The sequence below is a fragment of the Dipodomys ordii genome, unplaced genomic scaffold, assembly GCF_000151885.1.
Source record: "Dipodomys ordii isolate 6190 unplaced genomic scaffold, Dord_2.0 Scaffold67, whole genome shotgun sequence".
Lineage (NCBI taxonomy): Eukaryota > Metazoa > Chordata > Mammalia > Rodentia > Heteromyidae > Dipodomys > Dipodomys ordii.
The window spans coordinates 9464005-9490949 of NW_012267283.1; the positions used below are offsets into that span (position 1 = coordinate 9464005).

A 26945-nucleotide genomic window follows, 5' to 3' on the forward strand; every position below is an offset into this window, starting at 1 on the left:
GCGTTGTATCTGCTTCCATCTGACACAATGCAAAGCATTGATTCCTTTAAAGAATTAATATGCTTTAAGTAGATCCAACAAGCTTCATCATGTGGCTACACTTAATTCCTTGGTTTCTCCTTAATTCAGTAGTTACCTTGTCTTGGACCCTTGTTTGCTTGCAGTTCCCCTGCCACTTGAACACACTGCCCCTTTTTAATGAGGCTTCTTTCCTAGGCTTTGCTCAAATACTTCCTTGGTCCACAAAACCGTTGTAGCCACGTATTTATTCATTCCTCTCTGAAGCTACTTAACACTACAGTGTTTGGTTGTGACTTAACCTGCCTTAGAGTAAACACATGGCTTACTAGGTTAGTTTCTTCTATCTTGAATAAGTATCCGCAAATATCTAAGTCTCCTATCTTTCTGTGCATTATGGTATCATGCAACGCACACATGAATTCAGTTGGATACTTGTTGAACAAGTGACTTTATTGCATGTTTTCTTATTCAAGCACCCCTCAGCAACAGAATAAATGACAGACGAGTTAGTTCAGTAGGCAATGGAGTTTGCAAATTTGTCATCAGGAGCCTTTTCTTGTGCTGACCTTTGACAACACCAAAGGTTTAACAATAAAATGGAAGACATTTTAGTAGGGTTAAACAGATGTAAACCATCTTTCAAAAGAAAAGCTCTAATATTTGAAAAAAAAAGTAGTATTGAATATCCTTCTCAGATACCCCTTAGTGAGGGTCCTCTTGCAGGGTGTAGGCCCATGGTCAGTGAAGGCTGAGGATCTCTGCTGTGGAGAAGGAGCCTCAGGATTTACCATCAGCTACACAGGGAACAAGGCTAGCATTGCTTTGAAGGTTGACTAACTGGAGGCCATTTCTTTCAGGGAAAAAGGAATTCTTTTTTGCCTGATTTGCACTGTTGAAGCTGAGCTGAAAGACCGACCCCAAGGCTCAGCACACGTTGCTGTGTGGCTGGCCTCACACAAACACAGTGAAACAACTTTAAGGTTTTGTTTCCCTAAGCTACTTCAGGGTTGTAATCTTAGATCTTGTACAAACTAGCTTGGTGGTCCTGGCAAATCATTTGTCTTAGACACCTTTTTAATTTCAGTTTATTTGCTTCATTAACATTGCACAGATGTATTATTGTCACAATAATTTCTTTGAGGGTGACAATGTAGACACTGGATTTTTTTTTTTTTGGCCATTGATTATAATGCTCTAGAAATTTCCCCTTGAAAGTGTCAAATGAATGAGTATAGTGAGACTCACCTGCTAGAAACACAGTGTTAATAAAAAAAAAACAAAAAAAAAAAACCACAAACAGAAAGTGAAACTTTGATGGGAATCTAGGCCAGAAGAAAAATGCTCTCCCTTTTCTTAGGCCTCTGACTGCTTAAGAAGACCATCTACCATTCATCAGCACCCGAAAGCCACAGCCGCATTCTATTTGTTAATGAGAAAATGTCCTGTGTGACAAGAGAAGCTTTTTGCCTTTCTCCCTCCCAAACATGTCACAAGGCAGCAAGGAAGGGCAGCAGGGCCCCGAGAATCACCTTTCTATTTAAGGGTAACACAAAGCATCATTTGGTTTCTGTACTTTCACAGGTGGAAAATATGTTATGCATTTATGCTACAAGTTTTCTCCACCTCTGGTGTGTGTTTAGTCAAATAATTTGGCACTTAAAGATAGGCCAGCAATCCTCAGAGGCGTGTGGGCTGGGGCGGGGGGGTCGTGGCCCAGCATGGGTTTTTCATGCAAGTCCCTGCTTGGAAACAGTGGCCAGCACTGGCCACACCCGCTTTCTGGCACTGTTAGATTGATGGATCCTGTGTGGGCTGGGGGAGCTAAGCCAGCAGCAGACAAGAAAGGAAGGGCAGAGTGGTCATAAGGCCAGGAAATTTGGTCTCTGACTAGCACAAACAGAGTGAGCTTTTCTTATTTGCAGACTGTCTTTGAAGGCAATTCTAAAAGAAGTTTCAAAGTAATATTTGAATCAGGAAGTATAGAGCTTCCCAAAGATATCCTTTTAAAGGGTAGGAATTCATTAATTCTATGAGTTATGACAGATGTTTGTAAAAGCATTAAAATTTCTCTTAGGACTATATAAGAAGCATTATTTAAATGATGATAGCCTATGGATATAACAATGTGTGAAGGTAGAGATTCTTAAAATTATAGTATAAGGACTAAATTTAGCACTATATTCTTCTGTGACAGCCATTGTTAGAAATTTGGAGGCCAGGTGGTGTGATGGCTTACACTTGTAACCCCAGCTACTTAGAAGGCAGAGATAGGAGGATCGTGTTCAAATCCAGTCTGGGCAAAAAAATTAGTGAGATTATCTGAAAAATAATAGTAGTAAAGGCTAAAGGCGGGACTCAAGTAGCAATGCTTGCCTCAGCACTGAGTTCAAGCCCCGGTACCACCAAGTAACTTTCACGCTGCTGGACACTTGGAAGTTAATCACAAGTTTAGGGAGAGAGGAAATGAACAGTGCATGGGATTCCAAAGACGGATGACCCACCTCAATTTTGTGTCAAAGCAGAACTGGGTGTTTTCTTGTAGTTTAACATCTCCTTTCAGCCCAGTACCAACTTTTTTGCCATTGGATAATTCCCCACAACTTACTGTCCCCCTAGAAACTGCCCAGCTCAGTGGCTGGCCAACTGCATTCCATAAACATCCATTCCTCTATCAGTGTTTTTCTTTTCAAATTAAAGGCCACAACCCATTTGCAGAATACAAAAATCAATTTAGTAGGTGGCAATGAACAACAGAATGTCTTCAAACAATAAAATCATCAGAGTGTGTGGCTCATGAGAGAAGCTCATACTGCATGGTGCTGATGCTGAGTTTGTGTGCATTTCGTATCATGGGTCATGCCCAAATGGCTAAGTCTCTGCTCTTACAATAATCTGAAAAAAAATCTCAGATTGTTATATCTAAAAAGTCCCCAGGAATGCAGCCTTTATGTAAACGTGTACCTACAAAGTTTAAGGCCTTCTGGTCAAAGTGTTCCTGGATAATATGAAGCAAGGAGAAGATAAATTTACCTTGACACCATAGGGCATAACATTCAATTTTAAAATCAGTTTTTGTGTTATAATTACTAATTGAGCTTATAAGCACTTTTTGCTTACAGGTGTATCATTTATAGTTAAACACTTCTAGCAATTTCTTTTTTTTTTGTCGGTCGTGGGGCTTGAACTCTGGGCCTGGGCGCTGTCCCTCAGCTCTTCAGCTCAAGGCGAGAGCTCTACCACTTGAGCTACAGCACCACTTCCGGTTTTCTGGTGGTTTATTGGAGATAGGAGTCTCACGGTCTCTCCTGTCCGGGCTGGCTTTGAACCGCGATCCTCAGATCTCAGCCTCCTGAGTAGCTAGGATTACAGGCGTGAGCCACCAGCGCCCGGCTTCTTCTAGCAATTTCTAACAAAAGCCGGCTATTGGTTTCTGCTATGAGGTAATAAAGTACAATTTCAAAAACATTTCAAGTTATAAAGGTTTTTAAAGGACTGTAACTTGCCTAACCATGAAGGGAACATACCAATCCTAAGGTACAATGAATGCCAAAAGACAAGAGGACTACATACAGGCTTCCACACTGGTTCAATAAAAATGTGAAATCCCAGAATATAATGTGAGCTTCAAATGTAGGCTTCCTCTTTCCCTAAGTCCTCCCGAGTCCCTCACACTACTGCTAAGGTGCCTGAAGTGTGGCCCATTTGGGGTAAGCAGAGTAGAATACTATACAGTGGCAAAAAAAAAAAAAAAGGATCGAACACTGCAAGTGCCAGTCAGTCCCCTGAGGACCCTTGACTCCTGGGGAAAGATGTTCACTCTGGGATGCAGGAGCCCTTTTGTGGTCTCAGAAGAGGACAATGTAAGCAAACAAAAACAAAAACAAAAAAACCAGGTGGTTTCTTCCTATTTCCATGGACTTGGGGTATACAGGGCAAGGCTGCCTGTAACCTTAAATTCTTTCTTTAAAATTAAAGTGTTCAGCTGGGCACCAATGGCTCACACCTGTAATCTTAGCTACTCAGGAGGCTGAGATCTGAGTATTGTGCTTCAAAGCCAGCCAGGGTAGGAAAGTCAGTGAAAGTCTTATCTCTAATTATCTTCCACCAAAAAGCTTGAAGTGGAGCTGTGGCTCAGATGGTAGACTGCTAGCCTTGAGCACAGTGCTCAGGTCCTGAGTTCAAGTCCCAGGACTGGCTCACACACAAAAAGTTAAAGTCTTTTTGTTGTCTCTAACAGTCATAAGGTTGGACTAGACCTTGTTTGCTGTCAAAATGTCACGTGTTGGATTAGCACCACAAGTCCTTTATTGGGTCTGAGTCTTGGCTGGCCTTTGTTTACAGTGTGAGAAAGGTAAGCATGGTGCGGACGTTAGGGAGGGAGGGCGGCTGTGGAAGGCAAGGAATGCATGCAAAGAGCGAACAGCAGGGGAAGCATGCCAGTAACTGCAGTGAGGTAGAAAGCTAGTTCTGGGCTCCCCAAGACCAGCTAAGAAGAAAAGACTGAGAGACAGAGGCCCCTGGGAGGCAGATACTGAACCAACCCCTGGAAACCAGCAAGTACCCCAAGATTTGGCCTCACCTTGTCCCCTTCCCCCATCCTTTTCAATTCTAACAACGTTGGATATATTTGGAAATTTCCTCTTCCTTCCTTCCTTCCTGGAAGGCTAAACAGTGATGGCAAACAATACAACATGGCAGATTATGAGAAAAGTACTCATCACACCTGGGTGATCATCGCACCCCACAAGACAAAGAGCAGCTCAAAAATCAAAGGAGAGAAGGTGAGGGGGTGCAGCTAAGAAGGCTGGCGGTGAACTTGCTGACTGACTCATGTGTCTCCTACCCTGGAGTTCTGTGCTCTTTATTTATAGAAGGCCAAGAAAGAATTCAGAAAAGAAGCCAGTCAGTGTTGGAGATGGACACATCAAAAGAGAAGCCAGCCTGCTTTGCCACTTCCTTATGCTATTAGTTTCCTTACGCTATTAGAAAACAGAGTTGGACCAAATGCAATTGGCTTCACCAAGTGGCTGCCACAGGGCTGTCCTGCGCCTCTTGCTGGGTCGCACTTCCCTACCTGATAGAGTGGCTCCCATCCTTTCCTCCACCGACCAGCTACATTATCTACAGATGCATGGCGGGAAGATCTCCAACTCACTTCTACACATCTTAAGTCCTTAGTTAGAGGTTCTGTTTTCACATTTCCAGGCAGAAAATTTGTTCTTTGGAAGTCTTTAAGCTTGACCTGACAGACATTTCACACCTTCAGCTCGGGCTCCTCCATCTCTAATTCCTCCATCAACACCCCCACTATCCTGGGCCCACACCACCTGGGCATCTAGCGCTACTGTGTGGACACACGGTGCCCAAAGCTGAGGGAGTGTCCAACAGCAGCAGAGTGCTTGCTAGGATATACAGATCCGTTGGCACCAACCGGGACTGAAGTTGGCTTTTAGCTGCATTTTTTGTCAGTTTGGCTGGGGAGGTCCGGACAGCTGGAAGTGAGCTTCTCCATCATTTTCTGCTTTCTCCTCTGTATCAATTTCCCACCTGTGAAACCCAGCACCCCACCACCAAGTGCAGCTGCAATTCCTGCCACTTTGAAGCCCGCGAGGAGGCCAATGGGACCCCCCACCACGCCTCCGATGAGCGCACCTGCCACAGGCAGGGCTGCCAGCTTGTATTTTGCAGCCTGTAAAAAAAAAAAAAAAATTCAATTTAGAAATTGAGTTGAGACTGTCTGCCTGTGGTGATGTGCATTTTCCTCTCATTACTCCTGGCAATGCCTCTTTAACTCTTGGTACATAATTAACCTTAGAGTAGAGATTGTACTGGGGTGGGGGGGGGATGGGGAGGGAGTATTCCACAGGTATCACAATTGCTCGAGATCTCAGAACTTACAGAAAGCAGCTACTCAGAGCGGACCGCTCTGAATTGATTTTACTTGCGAAACAATCAAGCCGCTCATTACAGCTAGCCGGCTTATGTAAGCAGTTTTAGCAGTCACCAAAGCTTCGATGCTGCCACAGTTGCTCCTTGCTAGGCGCCTGGGGTTAAACCCACACATCCTATCTGTGCTGTGCATCTTTCAACTCGGTCTGGCCAGACCCCTGCACCTGGAGCCCTGACGGTCTTAGAATGGAGGTTTATTCTCCTTGAGAAAAATGTTTTCCTTCTGGTAGAACGGGTCCGAGAGAATATTACAACCATTGATTTCTTGCACTACCTATGGGTCATTTCTTCCTTATTTCCTTAATTGCTGGTTCCCTCCACACCAATGAGAGCGGATCAATTGGGTTAATACTGGAGATTCCTGGGAGCCGGAGCAGCATTGATTTGTCAGCGGGGGCAGAATCTTACCTTCCCCAAGTTTTTGGTTCCCTCTTCAACATTCACAGCAGCACTGTTGACATGGTCGGCGATGCTGTCAATCTTCTCCTGCTGGGACTAGATGCAAAGGAATTATGAGTGAGCACTCCCGCTGCTCCGCAGCAGGGGACAGCACACACTATTTTAATTCCTGTAATCAGGACCTGGGGCCCTCGGCCTTGCCTTGTTCATTCATCGCATCTGATAAACCATGTTGAAAGTACAAACTCACTTTTCATGAAAAAAGGCGGGCAGGGGGGCTTCATTATTAGTAATAAAAGGGTGGCACCTTTAGAGCAAAAAGTCTCTCACACTGAAATTCATCCAAACACACATACACACACACACACACACACACACACACACACACCACACACCACACACCACATTCTCCAGATAAATCTACTTTCCAGGAGGAAAAAAAAAAAGAAGTCCAAATAAGCATTTACTTGTCCTGGTGGGTTTGATAGTAAAAAGAAAAAAAAAATCAAACAACATAAAAGCCTAACTTTCCTTTCTAACTTTCTAACCTTCTTGGAAGATTTTGTTAAAAATAAGCAAATTTACTATTTTAAGAGTAAAATGTGGGCTGGGAAGGTGGCTTAGTGGTAGAGCGCTTGCCTTGCATGCATGAGGCCCTGGGTTTGATTCCCCAGCACCACATAAGCAAAAAGGAAAAAAGCCGAAGTGGCACTGTGGCTCAAGTGGTAGAGCGCTAGCCTTGAGCTGAAGAGCTGAGGGACAGCGCCCAGGCCCAGAGTTCAGGCCCACGACCGGACCCAAAAAAAAAAAAAGAATAAAAATGTTCTTGATCCCATAAGTATAAATGGCTATGTTGTGGGAATCAGATTACAATATGGTCTTAGCTACCACAAAATCGCTGTGCTGTGGTAAGCTAAGATACAGTACTTCAGATGAGGTGTATTAACACGTGTCCTGCACACACCAGCCCCAAGTGACTGCCATCCAGCTGCTGTGACTGTTGGGGTGTCTGTGTGGGAGGAAGGCTGAGGCTGGGGTGGCAGTTCCTCTCTGTGAAGCCATACTGTGCATCCTGGCAGTGCTCACTGAGTCTGTTCTAACACTGCCGGGGACAAGGGTGCCTTCCTTGCCGCAGGCCTACACTGCTAACTTTCAAATCAACTTGATGTAGAATCTATGCACAGTAAAATGCACTCATTTTAATGGTGCACCATGAAGAGTTCTGTCCAATGCATAAACCCAAGGAATCACCATTACAATCAGTGCAGCAACTAGTTCTGGTTTTTGTTCTTTATTTCTTCTTCTTCTTTCTTCTTCTTCTTTTCTTTCTTCTTCTTCTTCTTTCTTCTTCTTTTCCTCTTCTTTCCTCCTCCCCCTCCTCTTCCTCCTCCTCTTCCTCCTCTTCTCCCTCTTCCTTCTTCCTCTTCCTCCTCTTATAATTTTCAGGGGAAAGTGCAGCAGTTCTTAAAACAGATTGTGGCTGCCCATGGTGGTTCATATCTGTGATCCCAGCTTCTCAGGAGATGGTGCCCACCTGTAATCTCAATTACTTGGGAGGTGGAGATAGGAGGATTGCAGTTGAAGGCCAGGGGAAAGCATGAAACTCTATTAAAAACAAACTAAAGCAAAAGGGGATGGAGCACGGCTCTGAATTCCATCTCCAGGATGACAGAGAAGCTGCGCAGTTGCTGTGTGCCACTCCACACTCACAGATTCAGTGGGCCTGGGGTAGAGTGGGAGAACCTGTGTTTCTAACAACTTTCTTGGTGAGGCTAGATTTGTCACTGCCTTTTCTCACACTTTAAAAATCACTGTTATACACAACAAGACTAAGGGCATGACCTTTGGCCAGATGTTCTGTGTTCAAATCCAGTATAACCACTCTGAGCCCCTAAACAAGTTCTTAAGCTCTCTAGGTGCCAGTAAATCTCATCAACCAAATAATGATATTTATGCCTGGTAGAGCTGAAAGAATAAACTGGGCCAGCTGTGGTGGCACATGCCTGTAATTCCAGCTACTCAGGAGGTGGAGACCAGGAAGACTAAGGTTTGAGGCAAAAACATTAGTGAGATCCTATCTAAACCAATGAATTGTGCATAATGTCTTTTATCTGGCATCCAGCTATATGGAAGGAAGAAAAGGACAATCCTGGACAATAACACAAGAACCTATTCCTAAAACAACTAAAACAGGAGCTATGGGTGTGGTTTAAGCACCGACCTAGCAAAAGCAAGGCCTGAGTTCAAAAGCCAGGACTCCAAATAAAGGTGGTGGCATAAAATGAGATGTCTACAAAGCATGAGGGGCAGTCAAGGACACATTCACCCTGAAAGTAAAACTTTTTCCCCCTATAATGTCTGACTAGAACTCACTCACTGCATTTTTATTTTTTCTCAGATAGTAAAACTTCTCTCTTTTTCTGACTATGGAAGCAAAGGTACTAAGGACTGGACAAAGGCAGGAAAGGGGACAAAGGCAGGAAAGCAGTGGGGAACGGTGGCAGGAAGAGAAGGAGTAATAGACGTCTGCTCATGTAGCCTCTCCGTCGGTTTCTCAGCCCTCACTGCTGACAGTCCCAGAGGCAGTCAGTGGAGGAGGCTGATCTAATCCAGTTTCTATGGATCCAGAGTATGATTGGTTCTCAAGACCCATAGGAATTACCCACAGTAATTACAGGTGGCATTAAACTGGCATTGGAGTTGTCCATCAGTATCAGCAGAATGCCAAACTAGACTCCATTCAGAGATGAATCTGGTCACCATTTGTGCACTGCATCCTTGGCCTAAACCACACACACACATATAGAAGGCTAACTGTCTATGAAGGTTCCTAGCAACAGTGGGGCTCAGGGCCTCCTCCTGTCTACCAACTCACTTCCTCTTTTGCTTCTGATTTATGTTCGTCTTATCTTCCCAAGCCACCCACATCTGACAGTCCTCTAGCCCCATGCCTGCATTTTATTCTTTAGCATGAAGAAGTGTGATCAGCATCTCTTTAGCAGCAGGCTAAGCCATGTGGGACACTGTAGTGTTGCTCCAACTGGAATAACAAAGAGATCTCTTTTTAAAGAAAAACAATTCTCAAGACTCTAAAGGTATGTCTATGAAATTTATTTTTAAGGGACATTGATTTAGGTACCCACATGGGCCTGAAAATAACAGACTCTTGATGGGAACCTCAGGGAGCTTCAGATTCTGAAGAAAATGTGATTTATTCAGTTAATACTTATCAAGAAGAATGCAACATATATAAATAATTTTTTAAACTAATAGGGGATTACTTTTTCCTTGAAAACTTTTGTTCACTTGTAGACCCAGCATCCTCTCTATAAAATATTGGTAAAACATTCCACAAGTTCATTTCCAAATCCATCAATTATTTCTCCATCATCACTCCATCAACAATAATGCTCTTCATTGGAGAAATAGTTGTGCAATCTTATTGATGTGCTTAGAAACCTGTGCATTTCATTAAGATAATGCTAGAACTTTCCCTTTATTCCTCCCTAAAGCCCTATCTTAATCATGTGCAATCATGCTAGGAAGGTGGCTCAGCGGTAGAGCGCTTGCCTTGCAAGCCTGAGGCCCTGGGTTCGATTCCTCAGCACCCATATAAGCAAAAAGAAAAAAAAAGCCGGAAGTGGCGCTGTGGCTCAAGTGGTAGAGCGCTAGCCTTGAGCTGAAGAGCTGAGGGACAGCGCCCAGGCCCAGAGTTCAGGCCCCACGACCGGACAAAAAAAAAAAAAAATCATGTGCAATCACATATACAGAAAAGCCCAGAAACAAGTTCAAACACTACAGGATTTAGAGTCAAATGTAGGATTATATGGGCCTGAGCAAGTACTAAGCAGTAGGATGCTGACCTCAGGGGCCAGCAGTAGAGAAGGGATGGCAGGAACACCAATACTAATACATGCTTAGGGTAATGGTAGTGGCCAACATTAAATTCTAGGTAAGGAATCACGAGGAAACCAAGAGGACAAAGGCAGGAAAGCAGTGGGGAACGGTGGCAGGAAGAGAAGGAGTAATAGACGTCTGCTCATGTAGCCTCTCCATCGGTTTCTCAGCCCTCACTGCTGACAGTCCCAGAGGCAGTCAGTGGAGGAGGCTGATCTAATCCAGTTTCTATGGATCCAGAGTACGATTGGTTTTCAAGACCCATAGGAAGAAGGGAAGAGCTAGACATCACAGGGGGATCAGCAGCAAGGGTGACATGCCGTCATAGCAGGGGAGGGCTGTAAAGAAAGAACACCTGTGCAAGATAAGGCTAAAGGCAGAGGGAGCAGGCTGCCTGTAGGTGTTAATTTGTTAACAGTTACTGGGTCATTCATGTTCTCTCAATAGCTTGTAAGCCCATTTCATTCTGGTAAAACGCATACAACTTTACTATTTTAACCAGTTCCAAACACATGATTTCCTGGAATTAAGTACATTTGATATGCTGTGCAACCACCAGCGCTATCCTCTGAGTTCTTTTGATACTATTCTCTGGTCCTCAAAGGGCTTAGCATGGCGCCATGTACATGCAAGTACTCCTGAAGGTCACAGTTCACTTGCCTGGATATTATTGTGTCCATGTGACAAGAGGATGTGGTCACTCTAGTTTTGTTCCAGGTCATTCTGTACCTAAATGGAGCTTCTGTGAGTCCTTAGCCATGTGGTCATGAGAACTCAGTCACCCTGGGAATAATAATCAGATTTTCCTTTGAACTTTTGCCAAATAGAACTCTGCTTCATATCCTTGCACAGATTATAATAAATGGGACATTTATATAGAGTTGTGGCAGTAGCCAGAGCCTTCCTGCCTGAATCCTCTTTAGACTGGGGTTAGAAGCTGCTTCTGTTGCATCATTAGACCTGGAACTGTTCATTCTATAAACTTTTACTTTCCTCTCATGGGCCCATCCCACTAGATGGGAAATACATTTGTCTTGAGAAGAACTTTTTACATATTTGGTTTTAAATCAACTTCATTGAGGAATAATTTATGTACATTAAGACATATTTTTAGTGTACAGACCAATGGCTTTTGGCAAATGTATATACTTGTCTACCTAAATATATGTATAGCTATGTATCTATTTTATAAACTGCACTAGATTCAGAGATCATTAGTTATAATGACTGAACTAATCTTTTTACAGCAAATATTTTGGGGATTCTTGTACCATTTCTTGCTATATGTAAATTTATCAATGGACTCTACAAATATCTAATTTAAAGATTTCTATATTTTGTTTCTTTTGATTTGGACACATCAGAAATAACTCAATTTACTGTATCCAATTTTAGTCATTACGGTTCAAGAAAATACACACAAACTAGAACATAATCCAAATAAGGGGCTAGTGCTGGAGAGTCAAAGAATCCTACCATAGAATGGAAGAAAATCAAGGGTTCTTAAGAATTGAACATCAGGTTAGGTGCGGGAGGGAGAGGAAGGTTCTAAAATCTTGAGAACACCTTACATGTAATAAAAACAAACAAAACACTTGTTCAGTCAGGGCGATAATACCAGGAGAAGTTATGATACAACAGACCTTGCATAAGGAGGAACTTCTAACACTTACAACTCCAAGTGTCATACCGGAAGTATCAAATATCCCTCCAATGAAATTGCTAGAAAGAAGCTAAACATCATGTATTTGACAAGGTGGAGCAAAGAGGAAAGAGGTCAGATTCGTTAGTTGGCCTCTTACGTCTTTTCCCATTTCAATTATGAAATAGTATGATCTGGGAACTTCTAACTTAAGAGGCAGATCTCAGGACTCCTTTTAGAGAAATCAAACTTAAAGTCATGGTTTGTTGATGAACAAAGAACTAAATCTAGACAGAGCATGAGCAGAATCAGGCTGTAACTGTGTCTCAGTATGTGTGTGTGCATGCCTGTGCACACATACACACTCATACCATTTACCTCCCCATAACCGTAGAAAGAAAAAAATAAGAACATTTAGAAAAATGATAGAAAAATATATTCTATCTTTCCCACCCAAATTCTTTATGCTCCCTAACCTATGTTAATTCTTTATGCTCCCTAACCTATGTTAACAGAATCAGTCAGGCCTGATTATGCAGAATAAAGCTGTTCCTGATCTTGACTCTTTCTCCAATTTCTGCTAAAGCTATCTCAGAAAGACTTCCCATTTGTCCTTTATCTTTTTATTCTTTTTTTTTGGGGGGGGGGGTTGGTTGTGGGGCTTGAAGTCTGGGCCTGGGTGCTATCCCTTGAGCTGTCTTCAGCTCAAGGCTAGTGCTCTACCACTTGAGCCATAGCGCCACTTCTGGTTTTCTGGTGGTTAATTGGTGATAAGAGTCTCACGGACTTTCCTGCTGGGCTGGCTTTGAACCATGATCCTCAGCTCTCAGTCTCCTGAGCAGCTAGGATTACAGGCATTAACTACTGGCACCTGGCATTATCTTTTTATTCTTTAGTGGTACTAAGATTGAACTCAAGCCCTTATTCATGCTCTCTGTAGGTGCTCTGCCACTTGAATCAGACTCCTAGAGCATTTTCTTTCATTATTTTTTACTTAAGTTCTTGCTTTTTGCCCAAGCTAACCTGGATCATAGTCTTCCCATTAACACTTCCCACATACTAGATGTCAAGTATGTACAACTATTCCTCTCTAAGTTTCTACTGGTTGAGATGGGGGTCCCCTCTAACTTTTTGTCTGACCTGACCTTGAACCACAATTCTCCTCTCTGCCTAGTAGCTAGGAGTACAGATGTAAAGCCACTGTGCCTGACTTAACCATTACCTTTATAATGGTGGTGTCATGGATCCACATTAAACCCTTAAAACCAATTCTTAATTAGTTTTCTCTCCATGACCTCTTCTCTTCTGCCATCACTCACACTGCTAACTTCCTAAAGTACAGACTTTAATAATCCACTCAAAAATCTATATGGCTCTATAGTGCTTTTAGAGGAAAGCTCCAATCCTTTAGTGTGGCCTTCAGGGCTATCGAGAGTGTGGCCCTCACCTCCTTGCTGGCCTACACTTTGGCTATCAGCAATATTTAACCATTTGTGGCCATGCACTCACTTTGCTATGAATGTCTTTGTGTAACTGTTCTGAAATGCTGCCCCTATCCCTCCCTGTGAACATTCACTCACTTTTCAAGCCTTTTGAAATGACTACCTACTTCTGTGACGTTATCCTTAGTGCTTCACTCATGAATCACATGTCGCTATCCCTTGGAACGAACTGTTTCTTCCTGGAGTCAATGGTACTTCATACTTTTTTTGGGGGGGTCCGGTCTTGGGGCCTGAACTCTGGGCCTGGGCGCTGTCCTTCAGCTCTTCAGCTCAAGGCTAGCACTCTACCACTTGAGCCACAGCGCCACTTCCGTATTTTTTCTTTTTGCTTACGTGGTGCTGAGGAATCGAACCCAGGGCCTCAGGCATGCAAGGCAAGTGCTCTACCACTGAGCCACCTTCCCAGCCCCAAAGAGTTTTTGTTGTTTTTTTTTTTGGGTCCGGTCGTGGGGCCTGAACTCTGGGCCTGGGCGCTGTCCCTCAGCTCTTCAGCTCAAGGCGAGCGCTCTACCACTTGAGCCACAGCGCCACTTCCAGCTTTTTTCTTTTTTCTTATGTGGTGCTGAGGAATCGAACCCAGGGCCTGATGCATGCAAGGCAAGCGCTCTACCACTGAACCACCTTCTTAGCCCTGGTACTTCATACTTTTACTTGCATATAGTTCTCATACTTGAAAGTTCAGTTTCAAACATCCAAACTTCCCTCCACCCACAATGGAGTCCCTAAGAGCAGACTGCGGGCTTCTTATTTCTCTATCCACCCCTGTCAGACCACCAATGCCAAGCATCTTATACTAACTTGGTTCTTATTAAATTGATAAGGAATGTGATGAGTGAAGATTTTATCTATGTCTCAATACCATTCTTAAAATGATAACTTCTATTAAAATTCTAATCAAAACACAGGACCTCATTAAAGTTTCTCATTTTGATAACTTAATTGTTCTGAAACTCAAACAGTTAAATACTTACATTCACTAGAAGAGAGAAGTCCGTGACCAGTTGGCTAAGTTCAATTAAGTCCTTAAAGAGAGAGAAGGAAATAGTTTTATGTCTTACCTTTACAATAATAATAATAAGAATCATCATAATAATTTGTAACATACCGCTTCCAGAGTTTCCCATGATTCTGCAGCATTTTGATCTGGAGGGATTTCAGGCAAAGCATATATCTGAGTCAAACTCTGGGAACTCTCTTCAGTTTCAGAATTGTGAAATGTTCCTGGATGAACACAGAACTGTGTTTACTGTTTGCTCTTCAGAAAGGAGCTTGCATGAATCGATTCCATAAACCAGCTGCCATGTAAAATGTTTGGTAATTAAATGCAAGCTAAAAGTAAATTGATTATTCTATAAAAACAGAATTACTTATCCTTGAGCAGTTGGGTTCCTAGGTTAGTTAATACATATTTTTGTCTCTACAAAGTCACCTAAAAGCTAGCTACAAATACTATCCAACCAACCTGAGTAACCAGCACTAGATGGGGAAGAACCACCAAAGGGAAACTATAGTATTTGGCCAGTGCTCCATTCCCAGTAAACCTTCATACTGCTAACAGTGGTTTTTAAGGCATTTCATGGCTAAACACCTAGCCTTATACATGGTTGGTTTAGTAACACGTTTCAGCCACAGTAGGTATCAAAAGTAGCAGTGAGGCTATAAGCAGTCATTCTGTCAGACAGCTTTGGCTAGCACGCATGCAGCCCTGGGCTCTATCCCAGCACAGCTACTGGGGAGGCTGAGATAGGTAGGAGACCTACCTCGGAGCTTAGCCAGGACAAAATGCATGAGACCCTATCTGAAAAACCCTAAAGCAAAAGGTGTAGGAGGCCTGAATCAAATGGTACAGTACATGCCTGAAAGAGTAAAGGGGGACAAGAGAGGAAGAACGGAGGGAGGGAAAGGATGAATAGGTGGCTAGGCGTCTTTCTCAGGATCATTACGAAGTGGGTGCCAGTGACTCGTACCTGTATTCCTAACTACTTAGGACACTGAGATGTGAGGATCATAGTTCAAAGTCAACCTGGGCAAGAAAGTCTGTGAGAGTCTTATCTACAATTAACCACCAAAAAGCTGGAAGTAGAGCTGTGGTTCAAGTGGTAGAGCGCTAACTCTGAGAAAAAAAAAGCTCAGGGACATCACCCAGACCCTGAGTTCCGGCCCCAGAACGTGCACGCACACACGCACACACACACACACACACACACACACACACACACACACACACACACACACACACACAATAACTATGGACCTATTTATTAAAAGGAGCTGTTTGAGACTATGGAGAAGCTAGTAGTTGTCGTAATCAGATTTTAGATTCAGAAAGGAAACCACAGCTGTAGTTTGAAGAACACATTGATGATGGAGTTAAAAGGTGAGAAAGTCAGAGAGTGGAAGCCCAGAAAGGAGACTTTCTAATGTGTCCAGTACAAGATGATGAACTTCAGTGCTAGAACATTGGCAGCAGAAACAGGAATATACCTGATGTTTTACTTTTATCTCCTCAAAACACCTACTATACCACCTAAACATTTTCTGAAAACCCACTATGTATGATGTTTGCAACCAAAAAAAAGAGTGAATAATATATAGGACCTACTCTTGAAGAACTTATATTCTAGAAAAATTAATCATGAAACAACCGGAGAGTCTGTTATTGATATCTATCTATCTATCCCTCCATCTATGCAATATTTTGGAGGCCGCCCCTGATCTTGGCTGATATAGTATGTAGCTTATGGGAAGGTTTCTTGGACAGGTAGACTTTACTAGACAGTGAAGAGCAGAATCTACATTCTCGATGGGCAACTAGAATGAACAGGTCATTAGGACAGAAAAGATATAGCTAATGTAAAACCAACAGTTGATGTTACAAAGTAAGAATCACAGAGCTACAAATGTAAGATGTATAGATAATTAGGAAGGTCTTTGACCAGTTGAAGTCATTGGACATTGTCTGCCAGACAATGAACACTTGCTAAAAATAGGTTATGAGCAAGTTGCAAAACGACACATGACCTGGTCTATTCCTAAGAGTTGGTTATTATAAAACTATTAAGTGCATATTCTCTTTCAATTCCTTTTTCAATAAAGCTTAAAATCAAATGATATTTTATAAACCTACACAATCACTTTACCTTCAAAGGTGATAAATACTCTACTCTCAAGGAAAATCTTACTTGAATGGTTTAAGAAAGGCATGGTCAGGTGACCAAAAAGTACTCTAGATTTATTACAATTGATAGTCTTCTTTTAAAATATTTACTACTTACTTTAAGCATCACCAATAAACACTCATTTTCATTTTCAATGAACACAAATGAATTATGCTATGATCTTTCTTCCAGCTATTATTCCTATAAATAATGAAGATTGAGTAATAACTGCATTATCAGATCAAATGCAAACAGAACTTTATATTCTTCCCACTCTAACAATTTTTAAAGTCATAATTTATCTATTAAAGAGTATTCAGGGGCTGGGAATATAACTTAGTGGTAGAGGGCTTGCCTAGCATTCATGGAGCCCTAGGTTCAATTCCTCAGTATCACATAAACAGAAAAAGCCAGAAGTGGCCCTGTGGTTCAAGTGGTAGAGTGCCTGCCTTGAGCAAAAGAAGCTTGGGGACAGTGCCCAGGCCCTGTGTTCAAGTGCCAGGACTGACAAAAAAAAAAAAAGAGAGAGTATTCAGATGACATACATCCCAGTTTACAACAAAATAAGGAGAGATTGTCATATATAAATTCTTTATCTAAAAAGTAAGATGGGAAATGTTTGACATTTTAAATAAGCATGAAAGATTTCCCTTGATAAGGAATAAGTGTTGAAGTCATTTCCGTTGTACTGGAAACCAAAATGCGTATGTATCTTAGTTCAAATAGAGACTGAAAACAAAGAACTCTATTCTCTTCCATGGAGACCTTGCCTCAATGCACAACTTCTAAACATCACAAATCAACTCTAGGCATTCCTATCAGTTAAGAAAGCAGCCTTTTAGTTTCTACAACTTCCTTATTCATTGACTTCAGTTTATACCACAGTGATCATCCTTTTATTTCTATGGATGTACTGAAGCAAAACACTGGGGCAGATTAGAATGACAGGAATGAATGCTAAAGAACCTCAGACTGTGCAGAGAAGAAAAATTGCAAGTGTTTCATATTACCTAACACTCTCAGACAGTTAAACCTATAGGCACATATACGGGGTGTGTGTGTCTCTTGTGTGACTCACCACTATTCTTCAAACCTTAAAATTCATTTTAAAACATCATTGGCTATAAAGTCAATAGTTGGAACTAGAGACATTGCTCAAGAGGTAAAGTGCCCGCCGTAAGTGAAAAGGCCAAAAGAGAGCGAGGGACCCTCATCAGGCCCCAGTACCAATGCACATGAATAAGTGACGAACATCAACAGTTGACTCACTTTAACTGAAGAAATAAACTAAATAACATGAATTGAAGACTTTGTTCTATCTCTTTTCTTTTCTTCTCTTTCTACCAATTCCATCAACAAATTACCAAGAATTCTGTACTATATCCAGTAATACAGCTAAATTTTCCACTAAACTTCACTAGATTAAGAAATATTTCACTACAAATCTGCAATAATTCAAACCCATACTTTATTTATTTATTTACACTTTTATTTATTTATATTTTTTTTGCTAGTTGTGGAGCCTGAACTCTGGGCCTGGGCACTGTCCCTCAGCTCTTTAGCTCAAGAACTAGTGCTCTACCACTTGCGCCATAGCACCACTTCTGGCTTTTTCTGTTTATGTGGTGTTAAGGAATCAAACCCAGGGCCTCATGCATGCAAGGCAAGCACTCTACCACTGAACCACCTTCCCAGCCCTTATGACTTTCAGTGAAATTAATTGATCATCTATATAAACTTATCTGTCAAAATACAATGACTTCTAAGTCATAGTTTAACTGTAAGGAAGAACTTTTAAGAAATTAAAACCAACAGAAAGTATACTTTCTGAATAATACAATACAAAACTACCTACATGTTTCATAAAGTTGTTTAGTATATGTCTATAACTGAGATAAAAACCTAATATTTCATCAAATTCAATATGCAGTCTAAAGTTCCTGGCAGTTTTAAAATTGGATTCTTTTTGAATATTTGCTTAAAATGTAGTAAGATTTTACCCCTAGTGTGCTGCTGAGGTGTGTGTCCTGGATTGGGAATAAAGACAAGATGGAAAGAGGCACTGATTCCCTCGGTATGACTTGAATCACCTTTCTAAATACAAATCGTATTTGTGGACTCATCATTTCTCTTGGTGGGAAGCAATATACTAAAAATGAAGCTAGGCACAGAACTGAGACAAGAGGGAGTTCCACAGATCAAGCAAGATTGGCAGAGCAGATTTGCTTTGGAACTCTCAGAACCTAGACAAAAGAAACAACAAAATCATCACAGCTTCCCCCTAAACTTAATATTCTCTCATTCATCAGAGAACATAAAATTTCTTATTTTCCTTGTTACTTCCATCTGTAAATGAAAAACTATCTTTGTATTTGATCTCCCACACAGAAAAGTAGTGGCATTGCTCCTGGATCTCTGCTGATGTTTCCAATCAATTTATTTAGAAGCTGATTTGTAAAGGAAAAAGCATCTTAAGATACTTAACTTCTATGCACATAACACATAGTTTTCTCTATAGACTGTCATACCATGAGACTCTAAAGCAAAAATAAGAAAAAAGAGAAAGCACAGGATGAAAATGTGAGAACAGAGTCTAGCTAGAAGAGGACTGTGTGGAGGAAATTCCTACTTTACTTTTAAAGCGTTGTGTAACTCAGTTACTTGCATTCTCTTGATTATTATTCTCCTTTGCCATCCTTCAAAGTATTTGTTAATAATGTATCTGACACTAGACTCTAGTGGAAACTCACAATTGGTAAAACACTCAGCTCTTGGTGAAATAGTAGTTCTAAATTCTTTATGTTGCTAATGGATTCATAGTCAAAGCACACCTTATCAAAAGACTATTCAGAATTTGAAATTCTATATTCTGTTTTAGGGATAATCTAGGTAACCTTGTTTTAGAGAAAGAACGACTGTCTCAATCAAATCAGTACTAGTTTCAGAGATTTGATTTTGTGGGTTTTATTCTCTAGTATAAAAAATTACGTATTTAATCGACTTGGTCTAACCATTAATTGAGAAGTTTGAGCACTGACAGAGTTCAAAATGAATTTCACCTAGTATTTATTCTCCCTCATACTCTGTCTCTGTCCTAATCTTTTTCATTTCCCCTATAAACAAGCTTCTTCAAACTCTAGTTTTTACACCCATCTGCTTCTTAGGGAGATAACTGCCAGTGAATTGGATAAACTGCCTTCTTCTAATCATTGCCAATTCCTCTGATGACATATAAACTCGTTTGCTGGGCACAAACAGTTCTATTGTCAGAAACACAAATAATGTTATCATAATACCCAAATTAAAACTCTTGCGTTATTATTACAACAAAATGCTTCATAGGAACTTACTGCTGATGGGCAGTTTGAAGCTAAACAGCAAAAGATGACCACTGCTCTTTCCAGAAAATGAAGTCAATCTCCCTGTACCCTGCCATCACAACTGCCTGAAACATGGAACTTTAAGTCCAGCTTCCCCACATATTCATAAGGCATCTCTTTGAATTAACAGAGAAGAACAGTCTTCCTCCTAACACAGAGGGCACAACTACACACAAATGAACAGTGATAGCAGAAACTACACACTACCTAAAACCAGGATTCCCAAATAGTCTGCAACTGAGAGTTGAGCACTAACTTTCCCTCTCTAAAACATTTTGGCAGTGGTTATCCATAGAATGATTGCAGCATGTTAGAGAGTGTAAAACTGTATCTGTTTATATTGATAAAATATTTATGAATGGTTCACTACATGCAAAGTTCTGTGCTACATATAAAGGATACAATGGAAGTAAAGCTACCTAAAAACTCTGAAGGCTGACTTGGGAGTTTCTTCTTTCAATATACTTCATTTCTTTGTAACCAATCATTAGCACTGAGCATATAAGATTAAAAATAACCTAGATTTGGAGATAGGGTGTGGTATAGGAGGGTCCTGGGAAATAAAAAAGAAAAACTGGGCAGGTATAATAACACTAACATTCTATTCTAATTCGTAATTTATTTCTAATAACCTTTCTACAGGATTAAAGGTATCTTATATATGATAAAACAAACTAGAGTAAATTAAGCGATTAACAATAGAATAAAAAAGGAAATAATGGAAACAGCTATAAGATAAAGCCATAGAACTTTGAAAATTTATTCTTGAGTGGTTAAAAATTGACTTTAAGCTTTTTAGTAAGCACCTTGATTAGGATAATCTTACCGATTCTTCCACTCACTACGTGTAAGATAAAAAAAATAACCAGCTATATTGACATTTTGACATTCTACTATGTATTAAGATATGTATTAAGATGAAAAACTACTATAATATGATCAAATATGAATTATATTCTTTGAAAACAAGATAATGACAAGTGTCACAGGGCTGTTTCTCACGAAGGTTGACCTCACTGAAGATTTTTTTACGCTATCAGTCAAATTCAGAACTGAGATAGATCTATCTCCCCCTGCTGAAGAAAAAAGGCATGCTTAAATAGGTGACCCCTTGTACCAGAGGGTAAGATGGTGTTTGTTAAACCATAAATCATCTATAGAGAATCTTTAAAATTTTCTTTTTAATACATTGGGAAATGGGCACTTGAATTCATGAAGTTCAACTCCAATTCAGAAAGTACACCCTGCAAAATGTCCAGGGTACTCATTTCCTGCCCTCTTGGGGGGGTTAAGGATCTGGCATATTGGACTAGGAGTGATCCCTAGATCTACAGATAATGTGCAATCTCTACCTGAAGATGTGAACTTTAATTAACTGCACTCTGTGATCATCAGTAAGAATTAGTATAATACACTACCACCAACAGTCATGGATCTGGTTAACGAAGGCTGTAATAGAGTTGCTTCATCATTAAACTGTTTCTTAAGTTCTTCGACAGATTCCAAGTGGAGCTGGAGAAACTCTGCTGTTGCTGCTGATGCTTCTTCTTTAACAGGATCTATCATTCTTTTCAGGAGCACTAGGTCATCCTTTCGGACTTTCAAACAAAGCTTCTCCATTTCTCGGATATTGGAGCGAAGTTGCTGTAATAGATAACAACAACAGTACTATCTCTTAGTATAAAACATTTATTTTCAGAAGTAATTTTTAACAATAGTTATGAATGTCAATGCCTATATATTATTTACAACAAAAGATGTGGTACCATTCTTTCCTATATTCCATGTCTCTGACTGGCCAAATCTAGCTCCATATCCTCAAAATTTGGATTTGTGTAGCAAATTTTCCTACATTAAATGTAATGACTACAAAAATGAGATATATTTTCACAATAAATCTGACACTGAATAAATACAGGAAAAATGATTTTCCTACTTAACCAATTTCATACCTCCTCTTTGCCAATCTCCTTCCCAATAGCTACACCATATTCCATATGATTGTTCATATTTATTGGTTGTCCTCCAGTGATCAAGAGGCATTCATATCATTTTCAGTTTTTAGTTATTACAAACTATGAAACAAGTAGCCTTGTAAACACATTCTAATATACTATGAAAGTATATTATTAGCTCTGTAGCATATAATAATACAATGCTTCTAGTAAGAATAATTCCCAGAAGTAGGACTACTCAAAGGACAATCTTCCTCCTCTTTCTCTTCCTTTCTTCCTTCTTCCTTCTTTCTCCTCCTTCTTCTTCCTTCTGTTCATTTTCTTCTCTCCCTCCCTCCCTCCATCCCTTCCTCCCTCCCTCCCTCCCTCCCTCCCTTCCTTCTTCCTTCCTTCCTTCCTCCCTCCCTCGCTCCCTCCCTCCTTCCTTCCTTCCTTCCTTCTCTTCAAGTTTGGAGATACAGACTTATTATGTAGCTAAAGCTAGCCTCAAACTCCTGTCTCTGTCCTCCAAGTGCTGGGATTACAAGTATATGCCCTCATAATAGATATATATTGTATAATATATATTATACATATATACATATACACATACACATAATAATTGTCAGTTCCCTCCCCCCAAAAAAGCTGTGACAATATACATTATCTGCAAACTATGAGTTCCCATTTCCTTCATTGTTGTTACTCGGTACCTTCCTATAAATGAAGTTGCTAGATTTTTATCAAATGATTCTTCTCCCCTTTAATAAAAACACCTATAGATGTAATCACAATTTTTCCTCTAATGTGTTGATATAATGAATTGTGCAGAGATTTTTATGGAATAGTCATTTTCATATTCCTGAAATAAACCCTACACAAGAATATATATATATGTGTGTGTATATATATATACACACACATATATATACACACACACACACACACACACACACACATATATATATATATATATAACTAATACACTGCTAGTTTCCATTTGCTAGTACTTCATTTGGAATTTTAACATACATGTGTGACTGTGCCTGCATGGGTGCACACAGTATGTATGTCAATTCTGTCTTTAAACAGGGGTAACACACTTTATTAGATTTAAGGCTGCATTGGCTTAATAAAATAAACAGATGAATTTTCTATCTTTTTCAGTGATCTGTATATTTGGAAACCAAGATTCTCAGCTATTCTTTGAAAACTAAATAGAATTAATTTTTCAAATGTGATCTAAATATGTAGCTTTAAAAGACAAACATTTCTATTTATACAAAATTTAGATTAATTCCCCCTAATATGCTTTCACAAGTAGCACAAGTCTCATATATATATATATATATATATATATATGCATATATGTTTCCTATACTGGAGAAAGAAAGTACTATTTTAAAAAAACTTAAAAAGTTAACTCTGAAAGAAGTATTATAACATTATATTCGATATTATTACATATAGAGAAAAAAATCAACCAAAACTCATTCAGGATTTACTTAGTTATCTAGTGGCAAAGCTGAGATTACAAAATCAGATTTTCTTAGAAGCCTAGCAAGCATCCTACCAATATCCATGCCCATCTATACAGTGCCTTAATGTAATCAAAAGTCCAAGTTCACTCTAGTAAAATGAAGGTCAGTTCAGGAAAGAACAACTTAATTTCAAAGAACAGCAATTTGTGAAATATTCTGCATAAAGAATTCTGCCTCTCATCTACCATGACCCTCCTTTTACTTCCTTTAACTTTATGTCCATGCTTTTACCATTCCAATATGAGCTTAAAAAACCAAACAACAACAACAACAGCAAAAACACCTCAGAATAAATGTAGATTCCACCAGGTGCCAGTGGCTCACACCTGTAATCCTAAGTACTTAGAAGGCTGAGCTCTGAGGATCATAGTTCAAAGCCAGCCCAGGCTGAAAAGTCACCATGAGACTCTTATCTCCAATTAACCACCAGAAAACTGAAAGTGGCATTATAGCTCAAAGTGGTAGAGAGCTAGCAAAAAGAGCTCAGGGACAGCCCCCAGGCCATGAGTTCAAGCCAATGATCTACCAAAAAAAAAATGTAGATTCCAAGTATATCATTACGGAGGTATGATTATGTAAAATGTATGCAAGTTTAAAATCTGATGGCTCTACAATAAAGAATAGAGGTTAGATGAACAAAATGGCAATATGAGGGCTCTCAAGTCCCAGAACAGGACTGTTTTTAAGAGATCACCATTTTCTAGCTGTCAGACTTCTTTCTGGACTACAATTATGATGGATGGTCGTATAGCTGTTACATAGTCTATATTGATAATTCAGGCAATTCTACTTGGAGAAGCATTAGAGAAAAACACAGAGAGATCAAACGACATATTCTTTGTCTTTTAAAGAATGTGTACATATGTCTATGTCCTCACTCAAATAATCATATCCAGCCAGGCGCTGGTGGCTCATGCCTGTAATCCTAGCTACTCAGGAGGCTGAGATCTGAGGATCGCAGTTCAAAGCCAGCCCGGACAGGAGAGACCGTGAGACTCCTATCTCCAATAAACCACCAGAAAACCGGAAGTGGTGCTGTAGCTCAAGTGGTAGAGCACTCGCCTTGAGCTGAAGAGCTGAGGGACAGCGCCCAGGCCCCACGACCGACAAAAAAAAAAAAAAAAATCATATCCAGACAAGAACTGTCTTACTATGGACTATGAGAAAAGTTCTAGGGAAAGAAAGGTCATACCCATTCAAGTATAAAATTAGATTATAATAACAAAAAATTAACCAATAGCTAATTTTTATTACCAGTTACTGTAAGTTATATATTTAGCAAAGTGCTTTACTACTTGTCTTTTATTTTACTTTCACAATATATCTTTGAAATATTGAGTATGACTATTATTACTATTACTACTATTTTCATTTTACAGAAGAGAAAAATCAAAGAAAGTTAAAAAAAGGTGCCACCATTATTCTAGGAATAAATGATATAACCAAGAATCAAATCCAGGCCACAGATCTTATATTAGTAATAATTATAATAACATTATCCAACAACAACAACAAAAGCAAATCACAAATGCAAGCCATACTGAAAAAATTACATAATTTTATATAATTACTTACTTTTAAAGTATTTCCTTCAAAAACAGAAAAAATAAAATTATTTTTAATGATATATTTTCTTTAGTGTATCTAAAATACTAGCTCAATATGCAATAGATATAAAAACCCCTAATTAAACATTTTATTTGTAGTAGGTTTTAGACACTCCCTGTGTGTATATATAGATATGTGTGTGTGTATATATATATATATATATATATATATATATACACACACATGCATGTTTCAACTCAAATTAGCTACATTTTAGTGCTTAAATGTAATAGCAACCAGGAGATACCACAGTAGCACTCTATAGCACAGCTATAGAGATCCTACAGAAAGAATAGCAAAGCTACAGAGTCTCTCTAAAATCACACAGAATAACCAGGATGACAAAACTGTTCATGAGGAAAATAAAATGTTTCTGCTTCTGGAAATAATATACTAAGTGACTCAAACTAATTCTAATTCTCTCACAAATGACTACTTAAAATGCTAAATAAAAAGATAAATCATGAAACCAATTAAAAGGGGAAAAAATTTAAAAGCATCAAGAAGCAAACAAGGCAATAGGTAATTTTTAAGACAAGAATTGGGCAAAAATGGAACCTAGAAAAATGAGTCCTTACCTTGGGGCCACATTTTCATACCAGAATGTAAACTTACAAAACTTGGAGTAAATATTCAATATTAAGATATCCTAAGAGCTGAGTGCCCGTGGCTCACGCCTATATAATCCTAGCTACTCAGGTGGCTAAGATCTGAGAATAAAGGTTCAAAGCCAGCTGAGGCAGGAAACTCCGTGAGACTCTTATCTCCAATTAACCATGAGGAAACCAGAAGTGGCCCTGTGGCTCAAGTGGTAGAACACTAGCCTTGAACTGAAGAGCTGAGGGACAATACCCAGGCAGAGTTCAGGCCCTACTACCAACAACAACAACAAAAGATATCCTAAGAATAAGACACTTGTTGCTTTGGGTTGGAATCTTATCATATCATAAACCAGCCTTTCTATGAACTGAAGACTGATTTCCAATTTCTTATAATATGCTCAAAAACCTTACACTCCAAACCGTATAAAGATAACCTTAGAAAGTTAAGGTCTTCAACATACGAAAGAAGCTAAGTAATATCCTGTCAAGAGACAATCTCACCCTTAATTTCAATCTCTACAAATAAAATTTCAAATACAATGTCTACCAATCAGAGAGAACCAACCACATAAGGCGATATATAACATACACAAATTAAACAGCAGAAAAAAATGGACAACAGAAGCATAAAAATGGGTGCCTGATACAGTGAAATAAAAATGTGGTCTATAAAGCCAAACTTTTTGTGTTTAAAGATAGAACAATCAAACCTTAAAGTTTCACAATTGGGAATGATGAAAAGCATCATAAAGAGCCAGGCACTGCTGGGCAGGAAAGTCTGTGAGACTCTTATCTCCAATTAATCACCAGAAAATGGGAAGTGGAGCTAAGGCTCAAAGTGGTAGGGTGCAAGCCTCGAAGACACCAGCTCAGGGACAGCACCCAGGGGAGTCCAGGCCCCTTGACTCAGGGGATAGGGAAAGAGCCAGGCACCAGTGATCATGTTTTAATCCTAGCCACTTAATAGGCTGAGATCTGAGGATGGCCGTTTAAAACCAAATTGGGCATGAAAGTCAGAGAGTCTCTTATCTCCTGTTAACCATCCAAAAAACAAAAAAAAATCTTCAAGTGGCAGTCCTAGCCTTGAGCAGTCCTAGCCTTGAGCATAAAAAGCTCAAGGACAGCACCCAGGCCTTGAGCTCAAGTCCCAGGACCAACACACACACACACACACACACACACACACACACACACACACAGAGACACACACAGACACACACACACACACACACACAACAAAGTTTATAAGAAAACAATGAGCACCATATAATTTCTCACACACACACACACACACACACACACACACACACAC

General features: G+C 39.9%; 1 protein-coding gene across 2 annotated transcripts in view; it reads right to left on the reverse strand.

Moving 5' to 3' along the window:
* Positions 1-450: 450 nt before the first annotated feature.
* The window catches only part of Stx17 (syntaxin 17), a 60920-nt gene continuing 34425 nt past the window's right edge, over positions 451-26945 (reverse strand). Inside the window, exons 3-9 of one of the 2 annotated variants that reach the window (XM_013023356.1) lie at positions 23562-23593; positions 22229-22257; positions 21367-21597; positions 14516-14631; positions 14382-14432; positions 6379-6465; positions 4211-5710 (exon numbers count right to left, since the gene is read on the reverse strand). In XM_013023356.1, coding sequence (XP_012878810.1) covers positions 5471-5710; positions 6379-6465; positions 14382-14432; positions 14516-14631; positions 21367-21597; positions 22229-22257; positions 23562-23593 — 786 coding nt within the window. In that variant the 3' untranslated portion in view covers positions 4211-5470. Of the gene's footprint in view, positions 2914-4210; positions 5711-6378; positions 6466-14381; positions 14433-14515; positions 14632-21366; positions 21598-22228; positions 22258-23561; positions 23594-26945 lie in introns of those variants that run through there. The other variant, XM_013023355.1, reaches the window with a different exon arrangement.